This window comes from Cyprinus carpio, chromosome A8 (genome assembly GCF_018340385.1).
Source record: "Cyprinus carpio isolate SPL01 chromosome A8, ASM1834038v1, whole genome shotgun sequence".
In the NCBI taxonomy this organism is placed as follows: Eukaryota; Metazoa; Chordata; class Actinopteri; order Cypriniformes; family Cyprinidae; genus Cyprinus; species Cyprinus carpio.
The window spans coordinates 928,740-947,325 of NC_056579.1; the positions used below are offsets into that span (position 1 = coordinate 928,740).

At 33.6% G+C, this 18,586-nt stretch overlaps 1 protein-coding gene and 1 long non-coding RNA gene across 3 annotated transcripts; both read right to left on the reverse strand.

Moving 5' to 3' along the window:
• On the reverse strand, positions 1–1,946 carry LOC122146009. The gene is made up of 2 exons (XR_006160706.1): positions 1,481–1,946; positions 1–234 (listed from the first exon to the last, which is right to left on the reverse strand). It is a non-coding gene; the product is annotated as an uncharacterized LOC122146009 (long non-coding RNA).
• Positions 1,947–5,022: 3,076 nt separating this feature from the next.
• Positions 5,023–14,811, reverse strand: LOC109095073 (zinc finger protein 366-like). 2 transcript variants are annotated; one of them, XM_042761532.1, is made up of 5 exons: positions 14,507–14,797; positions 11,601–12,655; positions 8,755–8,946; positions 5,998–6,172; positions 5,023–5,918 (listed from the first exon to the last, which is right to left on the reverse strand). In XM_042761532.1, the coding sequence occupies exons 2-5, from the start codon at positions 12,609–12,611 to the stop codon at positions 5,641–5,643; spliced, it is 1,656 nt and encodes a 551-aa protein (XP_042617466.1). In that variant the 5' UTR covers positions 12,612–12,655; positions 14,507–14,797; the 3' UTR covers positions 5,023–5,640. The 2 variants fall into 2 exon arrangements, with proteins under 2 accessions (XP_042617466.1, XP_042617468.1); XM_042761534.1 differs by having other exon boundaries at positions 5,657–5,918; positions 5,998–6,107; positions 14,507–14,811.
• Positions 14,812–18,586: the final 3,775 nt, after the last annotated feature.

The window sequence follows — 18,586 nt, forward strand, 5'->3', positions numbered from 1 at the left end:
TAAGAGTATGTTCATTGTTTATTTATACTGTTCAGATTTACAGGGCGTTGAAAAAGAATCCAAATAATATTAACACACAAACCTCTCTCTCAATCGACCCAACCAAAGACAATAAACAAGACAAACAACTCTGTGTCTGGAGGACGGCGCTCACTGTTTGCTCAGACGCTCTTCTGGTTCTTCTCTTTCTCTCTGAATGAGCTGCTGGTGTTCTGCCTCCCAGATGCTCACCGTCTGCTGATATTCAAGACAAAAGAGTTCAAGTTTAGAGCTGTTTAAACGCTGCTTGATCTGTGCAGATTTCTCTCCTGATTCACACCAGAACACTTTTTCACTGGAGGAAGTGTTATTATGGATTATAGACTCTATGAATTTGAGTTAAAAACGTCTTAATGCTGGATTTGTTTCATCTTTTGTCTTCTCCAGATGTTAACTGATGGACTGGAGTGCTGTGGATTACTTGTGGATTATTGTGATGTTTTTATCAGCTGTTTGGACTCTCATTCTGACGGCACCCATTCACTGCAGAGCATCCATTGCTGAGACACTGATGCAGTGCTACATTTCTACAAATCTGATGAAGAAACACACTCATCAGCAAATTTAAATATTTAGGTGAACTATTCTTTTAAACATCATTTTTACTACAAAATCCTGCAGTATGAAGTCATTTCAAACTTCTGTTCAGTGATCTCAAAGATTTAGTTCAAAAACATTACTCATGTGGTTTCTCTTTAAACTCTTCTCTCAGACGAGATAAATAAGTACAGTACCACGGTAAGACCTCATTATGGTCAATTAGTTATCTCTGTAAATACTCACAACTTCCTCAGATAACTTAACGTCTGTGAAGTCACACACTGCGCTCATGACGGCGAAATTATTACAATTATTAAATCGTAGAGCTTGTTTTATGGAGAACTCGGTTAATCAGATCAACAAGAGACTAGTAACACAAGAGTGTAATTAAAAAAAAAAAGTTTACAAATGTATAAAACCGATCAGGTAACAAACCATAAAAACCAACATTTCTCATTATAAATGCAGTCAAAAAAAAAAATTATACACTGTAGATATATAGATATTATTTATATTTAAAATACAAAAATTGACAAAAACACTCAACAAAATTATAACTAAAATGAAAATGAAAATGTAAAAATAAAAACTGATTTAAATATATTAATAAAAACTATATCAATATCTTGATACTAAAACATCACTGAGGAATTTTTTAATTTTTTAAAATAGTTTTTTTTAAATGCTTTTACACATTTTTCACATCACAGAAATAAATGACATTTTAACAGAAATTCACACAGAAAACAGCTGTTTTAAATTATAATAATATGTCACAATATTACGTTTTTTTTCTGTATTTTTGATCAAATAAATGCAGCCTTGATGAGCAGAAGAGACATGAAAATTCTTACTGATCCTAAACTCCTGAACAGCTGTGTGTAAATTATATATTTCTCACCCTGGTGATGAACTTCCTCTCACACGTTCTGTCCATCAGAGAGGCCAGCTGACCTGCAGAGCCAAAGACACACAGGTGCATGTAAACCAGACAGACACACTGCAGCACACTCGTGTCTCACCCAGGTCCTGTGCATCTCTCTTCTTCTGCTCCCATCCTGCAGGCTGCCATAATTCAGCACGCCTGGACGCATAACATTATGAAATACATTATTAATTATGTAAATACAGAAAGCTAGACAGAATTTGTTTACTATATAAGCGACATATCGTGTTTGTTATAATACTGTATGCAGTTTCCAAATTAACGATCAAGGTTAACGCTTCAATACTGAGGAAAATGAAATATTATTTCTACACGGTTCACATGCTGTGATTGTAGGTGAGTCCGATAGAGGGCGCTCTGGTCTCAGAAACACGTGATTGACAGCTGCTAATTTCACTGTCCACAGAAATTAACTGAAATTAATTCTTCTCAATTTAAATCTTTTTTTTTTTTTTTTTTTGTCAAAATCGTGCAATTAAACTCCTTAAAACAGACTATATAACAACAACAATTCAACAAAAAATTATTTCGGTCATTAACAGACAACTTTTCACATTAAACAAAAGTAAAAATATACATAACAACCGAAAAAGGTGTAGGCTGAAGCCTTTTCTTATGCATATACCCTTTATACATATTTATCTAACAAGCATCAATTATATATATATATATATATATATATATATATATACAATGTGTATATATATATATATATATATACAATGTGGAAGTAAGTTATTATGACATAAAGTGCATGTGGAAAAAACAAAGTAAAAGTGTGCAGAATGACTTGACTTCACAAATAAAAAGAGTCATGTGCTGGAAATACAGATGTGTTTCTGAACAGACGTTTGGTCTAAACATCCTCAGAGGAACTGACCGCTTTTACAGACGACAGAAACCAAAGACACACACAATTTACATGAAGTGAGCAGCCGGAAAGCTCTGTGTATTAAAACATCAAGACCGAATTAACCATCTATAGAGCTTTTCCTGAAAGTCTGCAGTCATTCATATACAGAGCTTTAGAGACCTGAAGAAACCCAAAATATATTTTAAATATGGCCTAAATATAAGTTGTAAACAGTGAGGCTCAATCAAATATATTCTTGAAATTGAAAATATATTTAGTTTCAACCTTCATATACAAAAATATTTTTCAAAATGCATTTCAGGCAGAATAAAATACATTTCCGGTGTTTTGTGTTCACATATGTTACAATATTTTGTTATTATTTTAGAAAAGTTTCTGTGAATATTTTGAATTAGATTTTAGTTTTATATTTTCCGCTTTCATGTTAATTTTAGTTAATATTTTAGTAATGTAGTTGAGCTTTTTGTCATTTTTAAACATGTCTATATCATTTTTATTTAAGTTTTATTAGTACATCAAATTTAAAATGAGAAATGTTACTTTGGAAGCAAGCTGAAATAAAATAAGTTTTTAATTTTTTTTAGATTTCATTTATTTAAAATGTATTTTATTTCAAGTTGTTGTTTTTTTATATGGTTTTAGTTTCAGTCAGTTATACTAACCCTGATGTGAATTTATTTTCTTGTATTTAAATATATGGATGGCAAAATATTTTTGAATGCTTATAAAATATAAAAATATAAATAAATATAAATATATAAATTAAAAAATTATATATATATATATATATATATATATATATATATATATATATATATATATATATATATATAATATATATATATATATATATATATTTAAAATATACTTTCAAAATGATCCTAAAAATAGCCATAAATATATAAATATAATATATTTTAGCAAATATTTTGAAATTTAAAAATATATATATTTTGCTGTATATAGGGGAAAAAGTGCTTTTGTGTTTCATAGAGCAATGCAAATGAAAGGCCACTTGAGTCTGTTATTTGAAGGCAGGGCGGGATGTGATTCGGCACACGGGTCATTAACCGTTGGCTCTGGTCACACAGAAGTGGAACTGAACAGAAGGTGTGGTTTTTATTTTTCACAGTGCTACAGTTTTCTCAGCAGCGCCGTGTTTACAGAAACCCCTTTGTCCTGATTCATCCAGGACTTTCAGTTCAGCAGAGACGGCTCACAGTACCTGATTCTGTGTGTTTTCATAGGCTTCAAACGAAACATTGAGGTGATCGGAAGACAGGAAGAGGATCCGAGCACTTCCTCTTTGCTCTCAGAGTTTCATCAGGACAAATACCCAGAAGGTGTGGTGCCTAAAAAAGGCCTGAGACTTGAATATTCTTGAACAGGGATTTGAAATAAAAAAAAAATTTAATTACAAATGCAGCAAACTGTACACAGCTAGTCAAATATTTAGAATTTTTAAATGTTTCTTTTTCTGATCAAAAATACAGTAAAAATGTGAAATAATATTGCAATGTAAAACAGCTGTTCTCTATGTGAATATCTTTTAAAATATAATTTATTTCTGTGATGCGCAGCTGAATTTTCAGCATCATTACTGTGTCACACAATCCTTCAGAAATCATTCTAAATTTTTATTTATTTCACTATATTACTATTCTTAACATTTTTGATCAAATTAATACATCAGGCATCTTTCAACAGCATTAATAAAACCATAATTATTCCAAACCAGTAGTGTGTATGTGGTTGAACTCTCTTTCTCTGCTTCCATTGTTGTAAAAATCAGATTGTTTGTTCTTTTTCTGGGAAGCACCAGGCATCAACAATGAGAAGTGCATTATCTTGTGTAAAGGGCTCGGACTCCTGCAGCGTGTTTGATCAGAGCTGCTGCTTATTCTCCAGTACTTCCTTTTCTTTGCTGAGGAAGTGTGTTATTCTTTTTAAGGAAGAAAACCTGTCCAAAAGGTTGTAGAGTAAAAATAGACTACATTTAAGTTTGCTTTAGTATGTATTTGCTTGGCTGCTTGCTCTGATATTGCAAAAATGATGTTCTTCCTCAGTATTTTTGCTTTGCTTTCCAGTACATTCTTCAATCAAGATACATTTGCTTGAGAAGCAAAATGAGTTTTAAGTCTTGATTTCTAAAAATTTATTAAAATGGAGTGTTTATGTTTAAAACAATAAAAAAAAATCTGTAAATGGGGTCAGAAAAATCCATTTGTTTTCCCTTTTTTTTCTAATTTTAAGCATAAACTCAATTCATTTTGATGCATTTTTCTGAAAACAAGACTTAAAAACTCATTTTGCATCTCCAGTAAATATATCTTGAGTTGCTCAGAACAAAACAAAAAAAAAACAAAAAAAAAAAAAAAAACAAAAAAAAAAAATAATCTATATATATATATATATATATATATATATATATATATTTTTTTTTTTTTTTTTTTTTTTTTTTTTTTTTTTTTTTTTTTTGACTGGAAAACGAGACAAAATACTGAGGAAATCATTTTTCCAGTGATGTGTAAAAATATATTTACAGTGTTTGCTTAAATAGTTTGTGAATATTAATAGAGGATATTCATAAGGACTGTATTTAAAAGTCAAAATTCAGTTCGAGTTTAATCTTTAAATGAATTTATTGTACATAAATATTGATCAGCGTTCACACTGCAGTTGATTGACAGGCGAATAAAATCATCCATGTGTTTACAAAAATACAAAACTATCAAAAATCATTAATTTATCAAAGTCCGAGCAAAGCAAGAACACCTCCATCGAAGGCAACGGTCAGAAACATCTCACTTTTCTTCTCTCAATTATATTAATTCTAATGCACATTATGAAATATTACCAAGTAGACTAAAGATGCTACACTTCTTCTGAAAATCAAGATACTTTCACTTCAAACAGACAAACAAAAAAATGTTTTCCATTACAAAAAAATAAAACATTCTTAAATCGATATGCATTTACATGAAAATGACTTTTTATTGTTCAAAATTAATTTGCTTAAAAGTCTATTTTTTCGGAGGCTATTGTCAGATATTTTCGCTTCTCCAGTAAATGCATCTTGATTGAAGAAAGCTTAGATGCTTGTGCTGGAAAACAATACAAAAACACTGATGCAGAAAATCACTTTTTGCAGTGTTAGTAGATTTCTGTACATTTTTCACACGAGAAGTGTTTGAAACATCATCGTTCACAGCGTGCTGGTCAGTCTCTGTCTCGATGTCCATCAGAACTCGTCCTCTTTATCGCTGTAGAAGTGCGTGTCGTCTGGTTTCTTCTTCTCTTCCTCCTCGTCCTCCTCTTCTCGGCTCTTGTAGAGGTCAGGACTGTACTGGCTCATTCGGTACAGACTGTCCTCGTCTTCTTCTCGGCCGGAGCTCCCGCCGTCAGACTGAGACAGACGCAGCTGGTTCTTCTGGGACAGATCGAAGGGCTCCTCCTGACCGATGCGGGACAGGATCCGCAGAGGACCGGAGAGACACAGCCGTCCCCGTCGCCTGAAGACTGAGAGCATCCAGAGACATCGTCATGATCACACAAGACCAACAACAGCTTCAGAAGACTGATATATAAGGCTTCTCACCGCGAGCGTCCAGGCCTTGGTCCATGATGCCGTGTTTGACCTTCATGTGGCGCGTCAGGTTTCCCTTCAGGGTGAACTTGCTGGCGCAGTAAAGACATTTGAAGGGTTTGCTGTCAGAATGCAAGTGCATGTGGCCCATCAGATTATGCATTCTGTTAAACTCCTTTCCACACAGCTGTAAAGAGAGTAACTCTTCAGAGATCTTTGACCTGATCAAGCACTTTTAGAGCTATGTAAGACTCACAAATGTATGGAAGCTTGTCATGGAATAAAACAATAAAAAAGATAATGCATGTCCTGTTTTCTCAGATTTTTGAGTTTGCATCTCACAGTTATGACTCTTCTCTCACAATTCTAAGAAACAAGGCAAGAATTGTGAGATATAAACTCAGACTGCAATTAAAATTGCCTAAGATTAAAAGTCGCAATTACCTTTATTTATTTATATATTTATATTCTGTGACCGAAACAAAAAAATTCTAAACTGAATTGTGAGATAAAAAAACTCAGAACTGCAAGAAAAATGTCAAAATTGCCTAAGATTAAAAATCGCAATTACCTTTTTATTTATTTATTTTTATTCCGTGACGTAAACAGAAAATTCTAAACGGAATTGTGAGATGCAAACTCAGATTTCAGAGGGGAAAAAACAAACAGTGTTCAAAAAACAGTGTTTCTAAACATGTTTAACGTTGCTCGACGAAATTTCTCGGGCAAAATCCAGTCATTCCAATATAATTCTGCACAATCCGGGGATATCGCTTTAAACCGCGAACTAAAAAAAACCCACAACAGTGTAAAAGTAGCACAATTCTGCAGGAAAACGATGGATCTGGCAACCGCACGATCGAAACGTCCGCACACACATTTTCGTGGCTAAGCTGGTCACGTGGATTCACCAGAAAACTGATTGTTTTGTGCCTTTTACGTCGCAAAGCTATGAAAGCCCATCTCCACTGAATAAAAAAAATAAGAATAAAAGGTTATCTCACAATTCTGACATTTTTTTTCTCAGAATTTTAAGCTTATATCTCACAATTCTGACTTTATAACAGTCAGCTGTGAGTTATTAAGTCAGAATTGTGTGATATAAACTCGCAATTCTGAGAACATATCAGTCTTTTTTTCCAAAAAAGAATAAAAAATTAAAATGTTGTTGCGACTTTTTATCTCACAATTCTGACTTTTTTTCTTTAAGAATTTTATATCTCACAACTGTGAGAAAAAAGTCAGAATTGGGAGATAAAAGTCACATCAACATTTTTTTTATTATTATTATTATTTTTTTATTATTCAGTGGAGCGCAGCTTCACTCTGTATTTTATTTGACTTTTCCAGTACAAATATCTCAACAATCAAGGTTGTATGATTTTTCAAGATTTCTCACCCCATTTGCAATTGCTTTTCTTGTTTTAAACACATAAAGTCAATTGATTTTGATTGGTTTCTCAAAAATATAATTAAATCATTTTGATTCTCAAGTGTATATATTATGATTTAAAAATATTTCGATATTTCAAAGACAAAAATACTGAAGGAGGACATCTTTTTGTTTTTTGCAGAGTAAACAAGAAGTTCATGTTATTGAGTAACTGGCATTTCTTACATAATATAGGCAGATATTTTGTTTAATTTTGCTCTGCCAGCAAAATGATTTCAGTTGTGTAATTCTTTGAAGTGACTGGTGTCTTAAATGGCTTGTTACTGTATTAAAGCCTCTCGTGGCACATATTTGAAAGCATTCAGAGAGCTATAGTAGACAGCTGAGAGTTTCGCTCAGGAATATGAAGGAGTTTGCAGAGGGCTGGGCCATTTCTCCTCTGCACTCTTTTCTTTTTTTTATTAGGGTGGTCCTTTCCTTTCCTTCAGGAGGATAGAGGGACTGTAAACTGTCCGAACGGACCGTGAGAAAACAGGAAGTGCTCCTGAGCACAAGAGAAAGCGAGATGAAATCTATTTGTGGGGCCTGTTCTCGGGGGACGGGAGAGCCATTGTTACAGTCAGCGATATCCTTCCTATAGACGAGGAGACACTCAACTGCCAAAAACGTATCTAGTCATCGTTGGGACCGGCCCAAGGTCACACGCATTCCAAAACAACCAAGAACCCAAGAAGGGCTGGACGTCTTTGCATCCTTATTACGCTGTACGGTCATTAAAGAACTGAAGTTATATATTCACATGCATCCCTTCAGTTTAACCCTTTAATCTAATCCATTTATACAACACAAGCAGCTCTGCATTGCTTCTGGTTATTCCGTTAACAGGGTTTCTGCAGGTCTTAAAAAGTCACAAATTAAAAGACCAGAACGTCTTGAATTCATGAGGTTGCATGCAATTAAATGTTGCATGCAATGCAAAAATGATGCTCTTCCTCAGAATTTTTGTCGTTTTCCAGAAGCAAACAGAAGAAATGAAGTCTTGCTTTCTGAGAAACTGAACAAAATGAAGTGATCTTGTTTTAATCATAAACTCACTTCACTTTGATCAGTTTCCCAGAAAACAAGACTTCATATCTTCAAAAAGCTTCTCAAGTATATGTCTTGAGTTAAGACACCTTTTTTGCGGAGTGATCAGAAAGTACAGTAAAAATCAGTTTTGAGGCAACGGAGATCTGTCAGAAGTTGTATTTTTTAAACTTTAAAGCATTGCTAAGACATTTACTTTTAGAGATCACATTGCCTTTAATTGATTCCCTCCTCAGCCTTCATCAGACCTGCAGAAAGCCTGGATGAATGCCGTCGAGTCGGCAACGCACCTTGCATTTGTAGGGCTTGATGTCGGAGTGGACGATCATGTGAGCCTTGAGCGTCTGCTTCTGGACGAAGCTCTTGTAGCACAGCTGGCACTGATACGCTCGGATGTTGGTGTGAATCAGGACGTGCCGCTTCATGTTCGCCAGCAGCGTGAACTCACGACCACAGATGCGACACTTGTGCTCCTTCACTCCCTGAAACACATACAGTGGAGGAAGAAGAGTCCATGAGAAGCCAGCGCTCTTTAGATCTCATGTACAGTTACAGACGTTTGATCAGTTCATGCAATCCCTGGGTGCTGATCTACAGGAATAACTAGGCTTATAAACTGGTTTTGCTTCAGCACACATGCAGATTTTATCAAGTAATGATACAATCTTATCTTACGAAAGTAACAAAACATTCTTAAAACGAACACTGAAATCGGTTTCACAATGGTTTTCAAATGTTTCTTGTGTTTTGGTGGTTTTTATGTGCTAGATGGCCATAGCGCAAACCATTTTTATGCATATTTATTGCAGTCTCTGTCTTATTTTCTTGTGTCTTGTGCAGTTATGTTGATGATTATTGCAGGATGAGGGCGTCACAACCTGTTCATGTTTCACCTAGATGTTACAATTCGATTTTAATTGATGCTCCACCTTTGACATTAGCAACAGAAGAAATGGGAAGTGCTTTATTCTTCCATTTCAAAGCAAGCATGCATTTACTGATTTATGGTTGGTTGCTGTTTGCATTGATTTGTGAACCTATACTGTATTTGAGTCTTGTTTGTTGTTTTCCAGTCCAAACATCTAAAGGACTGAAACGTTGGGATTTATTCTTCTTTTGTTTTACTTGAGAAGCAAAATGACACAAAAAGCAGTCTTGTTATCGGAGAACTGATCGAAATGAAGTGAGTTTATGATTAAAACAAGAACAAATATCTCCCAGTGGACTCGGAAAATCAACTTACTGTAACTAAAATGGAAAACAAGTCGACTTTTCTGAATCCTACGGCTGTTTTTTAAAAAACAAGTCTTAATGTTTTGCTATAAAGTCATTTTGCTTTTCAAATAAATGCATGTTTATATATTTGATGATGGACAGCAGTACTGAAACTATAATATTTTCAAGTACACCGTTCACAATTTACACAAAATCAAGTACAGTTTTGAACAATTTTTGTAATATTTTGAATTACACTGAAATAGTTAGTGTAGGATTTTCTTTTAAACTATTTTCAGTCAGAAATTACTTTTTAAATTTCACAAATAATGACAAAGAAACACACTGAATTAAAATGGAATTTTGAAATAGAAAGACTTCTTGTATTTTTTTAAATGTTTGAAAAATAAATTTTTACTGTGTAGTTTTTATTTTTATATTTATATTCTCATTTTAATTTTATTTAAAGTTTTAATAATTTTGTAGAGTTTTGCCGTTTTTAATAGTTATTGTTCTTTTTAAATATTAAAGACTGAAATTGTATTTTCTACTGCAATTATCTTAGAAAAATCATTTTTACGATGTAGGTTTTATTTTTATATTTTCCATTCTTATTTTAATTTTAGTTAAATTTTGTTGTGTTTTTGCCGTTTTTATTAGTTTTTGTTCTTTTTAACTATTAAAAACTGAAATTTTATTTTCTTGTAAAATGTACTGCAAAAATTATTTTTACAATGTACTTTTTAATTTTTATATTTTCTGTTCTCAATTAAAATTTTAGTAATTTTGTTGTGTGTTTTTGCTGTTTTTATTAATTTTTGTTCTTTTTAAATATTAACAACTGAAATTGTATTTTCTTCTGAAATAATCTACAGTGAAAAAAAAAAACATTTTTACAGTGTAGGTTTTATTTTTATATTTTCCATTCTCATTTTAATTTTAGTTATTTTTTGTGATTTTGTTGTGTGCCGTTTTTATTAGTTTTTGTTCTTTTTAAATATTAAATACTGAAACTGTATTTTCTGCTGCAATTATCTTCTTAAAATCTTATTTTTTTTTTACAGTGAAAATTCGTTTTTACAGTGTAGGTTTTATTTTTATATTTTCCATACTCATTTTAATTTTTGTGAATTTTTTTTATATTTTAATTTTATTTTTTTGTGATTTTGTTGTGTTTTGGCCGTTTTTATTATTTTTAAATATTAAATACTGAAATAGTATTTTTCTTGTAAAATGTACTGCAAAAATTATTTTTACAATGTACTTTTTACTTTTTATATTTTCCATTCTGAATAAAAATGTTAGTAATTTTGTTGTGTGTTTTTGCCGTTTTAATTCATTTTTGTTATTTTTAAATATTAAAGACTGAAATTATATTTTCTTCTGCAATTATCTTCTAAAAATAATTTTTACAGTGTAGGTTTTATTTTTATATTTTCTATTCTCATTTAATTTTAGTTAATTTTTTTGTGATTTTGTTGTGTTATTGCCATTTTTATTAGTCATTGTTCTTTTTAAATATTAAAGACTGAAATTGTATTTTCTACTGAAATTATCTACAATGAAAAAAATAATTTTTACGGTTTAGGTTTTACTTTTATATTTTCCTTTCTCATTTTAATTTTAGTGATTTTTTTCGTGATTTTGTTGTGTGCCATTTTAGTTCGTTTTTTATATTTTTAAATATTAAAGACCGAAACTGTATTTTCTACAGAAATTATCTACAGTGAAAAAATTTTTTTTTACAGTGTAGGTTTTACTTTTATATTTTCCATTCTCATTTTAATTTTAGTGATTTTTTCGTGATTTTGTTGTGTGCCATTTTTGTTCGTCTTTGATATTTTTAAATTTTAAAGACGGAAACTATATTTTCTACTGCAAAAATCTTTTCTACAGCGTACGTCAGGGTCCCTGCTCTCACCTTGTGCGTGAGCGCGTGCTGCTTGAGATGGTGTGACTGGACGAATTCCATCCCGCACTCGCTGCAGATGAACGGCCGGATGTCCTTGTGCTTCATCATGTGATTCTGCAGCTGGCTGGGATACTGGAAGCTCTTGCCGCATTCGCTGCAGTCGTACTGCACGGGGCCGCGGTGCGCCGTCAGGTGGCGTTTGAGCTGCGCCAGCGTGGGGAAGTCGAGTCCACACTCCACGCACACGTTCTCCTGTCCTCTCTCGTGCTTGAGCTCGTGCGCGCGCAGCTCGCTGGGATACGCGAAGCCCCGGCCGCAGACGCCGCAGCTGTAGGGCTTGACGTCGCTGTGCTGCATCATGTGTCTCTTCAGGTGGCTGGTCTGCGTGAAGGCTTTGTGGCACACCTGGCACTTGTGCGGCCGTGAGCCCTGGTGCGTCAGCATGTGTGTGTGCAGGTGGCTCAGCTGCTTGAAGAGTTTCCCGCAGAGGTTGCACCCGTGTGGCTTGATGCCGCTGTGGCCCAGGATGTGTGTGATCAGGTTGTATTTGGACGTGTAGGATTTCTCGCACATGCGGCACTTCCAGCGCTTCTGATCACCGCCCACGTCTATATAGTAGCTGTCGTCCACGTGCACGTTCAGCTTTTCGGCTTTGCTGGCTTCTTGGCTCCTGCGGCGAAACCGTGTGGCCTCTGTAGAGTAGAAGGGGTTCGGAGAGAGATGCGGGATGGAGCCGGGCAGGAGGAACGGGAACGGGACCAGACTGGGGTGGAAAGAAGGGAAGTAGGGAGCGGGAGAGCGCAGGAGTAACGGAGGCGACGGAGGCCACAGCGGAGGACACTCCTGCTTCACCTGGACGACGCGATGGAGACGCAGCCGGTTCAGGTCGATCATGTCTGGGACGTATCGGTGCGGCTGAGGCACAACGGGACGAGGAAGAGGATAGGGAAGAAGAGAAAGGTCGACGCTTCTGCTGGCGAAGTCCTCTGGACGTTTGCGTTCGCTCTCATTCGAATCCATGCTGGAGATTTCTACACATTCAGATCAAATCCTCCATCACCTGCCTGTCAAAACATGTGGAATGAGTTACTGCATCCATGCATTTGGCAGAAGCTTTTATCCAAAGCCATTCACATTTGTGACCCTGGAGCACAAAACCAGTCATAAGTGTCAATTTTTCGAAATTGAGATTTATGCATTATCTGAAGCTGAATAAATAATCTTTCCATTGATGTGTGGTTTGTTAGGAGGACAATATTTGTCTGAGATACAACTATTTGAAAATCTGGAATCTGAGTGTGCAAAAAAATCTAAATATTGAGAAAATCACCTTTAAAGTTGTTCAAATGAAGTTCTTAGGAATGCATATTACTAATCAAAAATTAAGTTTTTGATATATTAACGGTAGGAAATTTACAAAATATCTTCATGGAACATGATCTTTACTTAATATCCTAATGATTTTTGGCACAAAAGAAAAATCAATCATTTTAACCCATACAATGTATTGTTGGCTATTGCTACAAATATACCTGTGCTACTCATGACTGCTTTTGTGCTGCAGGGACACATTTGATCAGTTTATGCATTGCTGGGAATCGAACCCTTGGCCTTGGCGTTGCAAGCACCACTGCAAAAAAAAGCGATGCTCTTCCTCAGTGTTTTTTTTTTTTTTTTTTTTTTTTTTGCTTTTACCGTACAAATATCTAAACATTTTAAAAGAAAGATACATTTACTTGATACTTTAGTGTATCTAAATGAAGTGAGTTTTTGCATAAAACAAGAAAAATATCTGCCAATGGGGTCAGAAAAAAGAATCATTTTCACTTTAAATTTAGTTTCATTTTCTGACTCCACTGTCTGATGTTTTTTTGTTGTTTGTTTTACACAAAAACTCACTTCATTTTTATGCATTCTTCCAATTTTTGTTGTGAACCAGAACTATAGAAATCCTGTTGTGCTCCTATCATAAAGACAGATGGAGTCAAACACCAGATTTGTTGGTTTTCGTTGGATCTGTCGGTGTTTGTTGGAGTATGTGAGCTGTCAGAAAGTCAGACGCTCTCTTCCTCTCGGCTGTTCCTCTGTGTTTCATTTTCACTGCATTATGACTGGAACTTCTCTTTTTCATTACAAGCCATTAGCCGGTGCTGTCATTCGAGAATACAATCATATCTCAGCGAGGAAATACAGTCCGACTAATGCAAACAACATTAAATACTTCTGCCTTAAACAGACAGATGGCATCTTAATGACACAAACACCAACAGCAGACAGAAACTGTCCTCAAATGAAGAATTCACATGCATAACCATGCATTTCAGACTAAACATGCAGATTATGTACTAAAAACTACATGCACTGAATGTTTTCCTTTTGCAAAAAACATTATGATCTAGTATGCATTTTGCATTTGTATTGCTAAAACATACAGCATAATATAAAGCCAAAACCTGCACTGCAAAACAGTTTTTATTTGGAATTCTTAACTCAAGAAACATTTACTTGAGAAGCAAAAGTGACTTAAGATAAGAAGTCTTGTTTTCTGAAAAATGCATCAAAATGAAAAGAGTTTTTGCCTTAAACAAGAACATATATCTGCCGAAAAATAAACTAAATTCAAAAATAAAACATCTGTTTTCCGAACCACATTAGCAGATAACTTTTCGTTTCAAAAGCAGTCACTTCTCAGAAAATAGCATTTGTTTAGCAGACAATAGCCATTTTTCATCTCAAGTAATTATATCTTGATTTAAGAATCTTTAGACATTTGCATTGGAAGAAGAACATCATTCTCAGCATGTTAGCTGATCATGTGAACATTTGATCATTACAGAATCCATATTGATCCATAACTGAACACCTGCACCTGTGAAGGTGTGTGTGTGTGTGTATGTGTGTGTGTGGTCTCTTACCTGTCTCCTGCTCGGCTCTCCTCACAATGAGCTCCAGCCGCACAAACAGCATTTGAAGTGACTTAAGAAAGAGAACAGGAACAATCACTTTGTTCTCATTTTTCAGATGAGTACCTTCGCAGAGAAGGAAGGAAGGGAGGGAGAGGAAGTCAACAAGCCTGTGCTTTCCTGCACAAAAATAAGGAAACACTAGATACACATCTCCATTCCTCTTCGAAACGCATTCGCACTGTAGATCACACACCAGACATACGAGATCTGAGCCGGCCAGCCTCTGATTTCTCCATCATGCACTGATTTAAGATGTAATGTTAGGAGCAAACCACTCTGACCGATGACCTTTGACCCATAGCCATAATTCTACACCACTGTCCTATTTAAAAGTCACTGTGTTTTATCGAGGACAGCATCAGTTTAACATGTCTGATGAATGCTTTTTAGCATGTTCTTCTATTGCAGTGAACAGATGATAATGTATTTCTACACAAATCAAACATACATGAGTGCAGACATTCTGCAAAAAAGGGCAAAAAAGCTGTATTATATACAAGTATATGGCTTGTTTAAATCTGCAAAGACAAAAACAAACAAACTTTATATACGTACTTTAAGAGGCAAGAAAATAAATTTTGGATAAATTCAAAATATGTATTTTTTTGTATATACTGTATATTTTTTAAATGTTTCTTGAACTATATATAAGTAAATATAAGTAACTAAACATAAAAAATATATTTATATAAATACAAATACATACTTGAAAACTATATATATATATATATATTTACAAAAACATATACAGTATATATATATATATATAGGTATATATATATATATATATATATATATATATATATATATATATATATATATATATATATATATATATATATATATATATATATATTGTATAGTGTCATAAAACTTATTCTGAGATTTAAATGTAGCATTTTGCTGAGGATTCAATAATAAAATGCAAAGTCAGATGCAGAATCAGCGATGAACTGAGAAGATCACAGTAACTAAAACCAGTTCATTTTGACCCTGATATGATGAAACTTCAGCCGACAGAAGCGTAAAGCAGTGATGTTCCTCTGGATGCAGTAATAGAGCTCATCTGTGTGATTATAATCATCATTAATGAAGGAGTATTAAACAGTGTAGACCTGGTTAGACGGTCTGTGTGTCGATCTAACGAGAGACGAGCAGCTTTAGCCTCCAGTGACCTTCAGTGTTCCTCTTTCACATCATGACCTCAGTTCATCTGTTCGTTAGATGTTTGTGCCCTAATCAGACAACACCGGTTCATTACAGTCTCATCAGTGCAGAGGTGAGAAATTAAGCCTCTGACTGACTGTCCTGATCTGCTCTCTCACCCTAAGTGTCTTTATCAATGCTTCAGTGTGTGTGTGTGTGTGTGTGTGTGTGTGTGTGTGTGTGTGTGTGTGTGTGTGTGTGTGTGTGTGTGTTCCTGCTACATCTCCAACTGTCCTGCAGGGGGCAAACGAGCTCTCAGTGAGTCCAGCTCATGATGCATTCATCAATACACACTCAAGAATAAAAACATTTCATTAAGTCCATAATTATTCCCAACAGGGTTGAAAACTTAAACCTATATAGACACTAAAAAGACACAACAAAAATAATTGGGGGGAAAATGCAAATATTAACATGGAAAATAAAAAATAAATACAAATATTAATAAAAATTATAATAGTATATTAATGATACTAAAATAACACTTTTTTCTTTTCAGACAGTTGCAAATATGATCATAACACTAACGGATGCTAAATATTCCCTGTTATGTCACAGTGTAGAATTATAGGTCAAAGGTCATCAAAGGACACATTGTGTCCTAAGCTTGGTCATTATTCTTAAAGCATTAAAACATTTTCATTACTTTAAATAAATGTTAACTGAAAAAAAAATAGCATTTTATTTCAGCTAGTTGCCAAGGCAACATTTCTCCAATTTGTTCTAAAGTAACTAAAACTGAAAAAAGTAAGGGTCGAAGGTCATCATGACACATCGTATCCTAACCAGGGTTAATATCATTAACTAAAACCATTAAAAACAGTTTTGTTACTTTTTCCAATTTTGAAATTAGTGGCTTAGTTACCAAGGAAACATTTCTCATGTTTGTATAAAGAATAAAATTACTAAAAGTGAGGGGAAAAGACATTAAAAATAAAAATCTAATAAAAATCTAATAAAAATGATGTACTTTTATAGAGTTGCACATCTGACTAACAGATAGGGAATGTTCCTTAGCATGTCAGAAATAAAATTAATTTTTATAAAATGTAAAAAATATAAACGTCAGCTATTGACAAATAAAAACTATATAAATATATTAATACAATTATAATAAAATACAACTGTCAAAAAAACCAAAATCATTAAATAAAAATAAAAAATATGAAAATAATAACATTCCAAAAAAAAAAAAAAAAGAATTCTGAATAATTAGGAGAGAATGAATCTGTTCACAGCAGATAGTAAATAAACTCTATGTCACTATGTAGAAGTATAGGGAAGGGTCAAAGGTCATCAAGGCGCTTTGGACGTCACACGGCATCATAAGCAGGGTTAATATCATTAACTAAAACCATTAAAAACGCTTTCATTACTCAAAATAAAATATACATTAACAGAAATAAAATATTTTAAAAATATCTGTATTTTAAAGTGGACATCATACTGGTTTGAAAAGATAAGCTAAGCACAATCTGTGAAAGGTGCTTTATGGTTTTATTGCTGACACTGTGTTCTCTCCATCAGTGTTTAAAGTGTCGTGCCTCTCTGATAAAACACTGATAATCCTCAGCTCTGAAAGATGCAGTCCAGAGTACACATGAACTAATGCTGAGTGTTTACTCTCAGGAACTGACCATCGTCCGTGATGCTGCTAATGAGACACAGAGACGCTCACAAATCAGTTCAGTGTTTATAAATCAAGCTTACCATGCATTTGTGCTGCTCTATATTTTTTCTGATGTGGCATGAATGTTTGGTCCCGTGAAAAACCCCACAAGCCTGTTTTCTGATCCGTATCAAAGCCACTGAATGACTTGATTATGCTGCAGTTACGGATCATGTGCACGACGTTTGACGAGTCGACGCGGCCACAGAAACACAGCTCTGTCCTTATAATGACACCATTATGAAACCTATGTTTATCAGACTCATGACTGATTCCTGATCTGAAGAAAGCACAGGCATTTATGCATGACATCATTTCCAACTAATCGGCCATGACTTTAACATCAGAGAAACATCCGGAACAGATATTTAGCAATAGAATTACAACTGTTTATTTTCGTGTGTCTATTAATATTCTGACATTAAAATCCTACAATTGTTCAAGTTGAGTGTGATGGTCAGGGTTATTATGATTTAAAACTAAAAATTAAACCATAAAAGGAAAAAAAAAACATTACTTGAAATAAAACTAATTATATAAAAAAACATAAACTTATTTCAGTTTGGTGCCAAATACATTTTGATTAATTTAACTTGAAACACTTAAGAACTGAAATTAAAAAATTAACAAAACTATAGAGACATGTTAAAGAAAACCTAACAAAACTAAAAAAAAAACAACAACTAAAAGAAATGTTAATTGCAATGAAATAAAATAAATATATATATATATATATATATATATATAATAAATTAAATGATAAATGTTAATATATTTATATAAGTAAACGTATTTTATTTTACCTAGTTGCCAACTCGACATTTTTTCACTTTTGATTAGTTTAACTAAATTAAATAAATAAATGCTAATAATAAATTAAATGATAAATGTTAACTGAAAATAAAAAAAGAAACACTAAAATAAGTGCTAAAACCTTGACAAATTAAGGTGAAAATATAAAAATAAAATCTTATCTAAAATAATTAACAAAATCTACAACAGTTACAAAAGTAGTAGTAAAGTGATGATGTCATGGTTCTGAGGGCAAAGGTCAAAGGCCGTGATCTGATCAGAGCAAATCCTCTATCTGTACTCTTTTACCCCGCATGACATTTAACCTGATTTCACAGTAACTGGCCAATCAGGACCATCAA

Bases quoted from the DNA above. Each gene is read 5' to 3' on its own strand.
- LOC109095073 (XM_042761532.1), bottom strand. From the start codon at position 12,611: ATGGATTCGAATGAGAGCGAACGCAAACGTCCAGAGGACTTCGCCAGC. The intron at 8,947-11,600 runs GTGAGAGCAGGG...TATGTGTTTCAG, and splicing joins AGCACGCGCTCACGCACAAG to GGAGTGAAGGAGCACAAGTG. The intron at 5,919-5,997 runs GTGAGAAGCCTT...GGATGCTCTCAG, and splicing joins CCAAGGCCTGGACGCTCGCG to TCTTCAGGCGACGGGGACGG.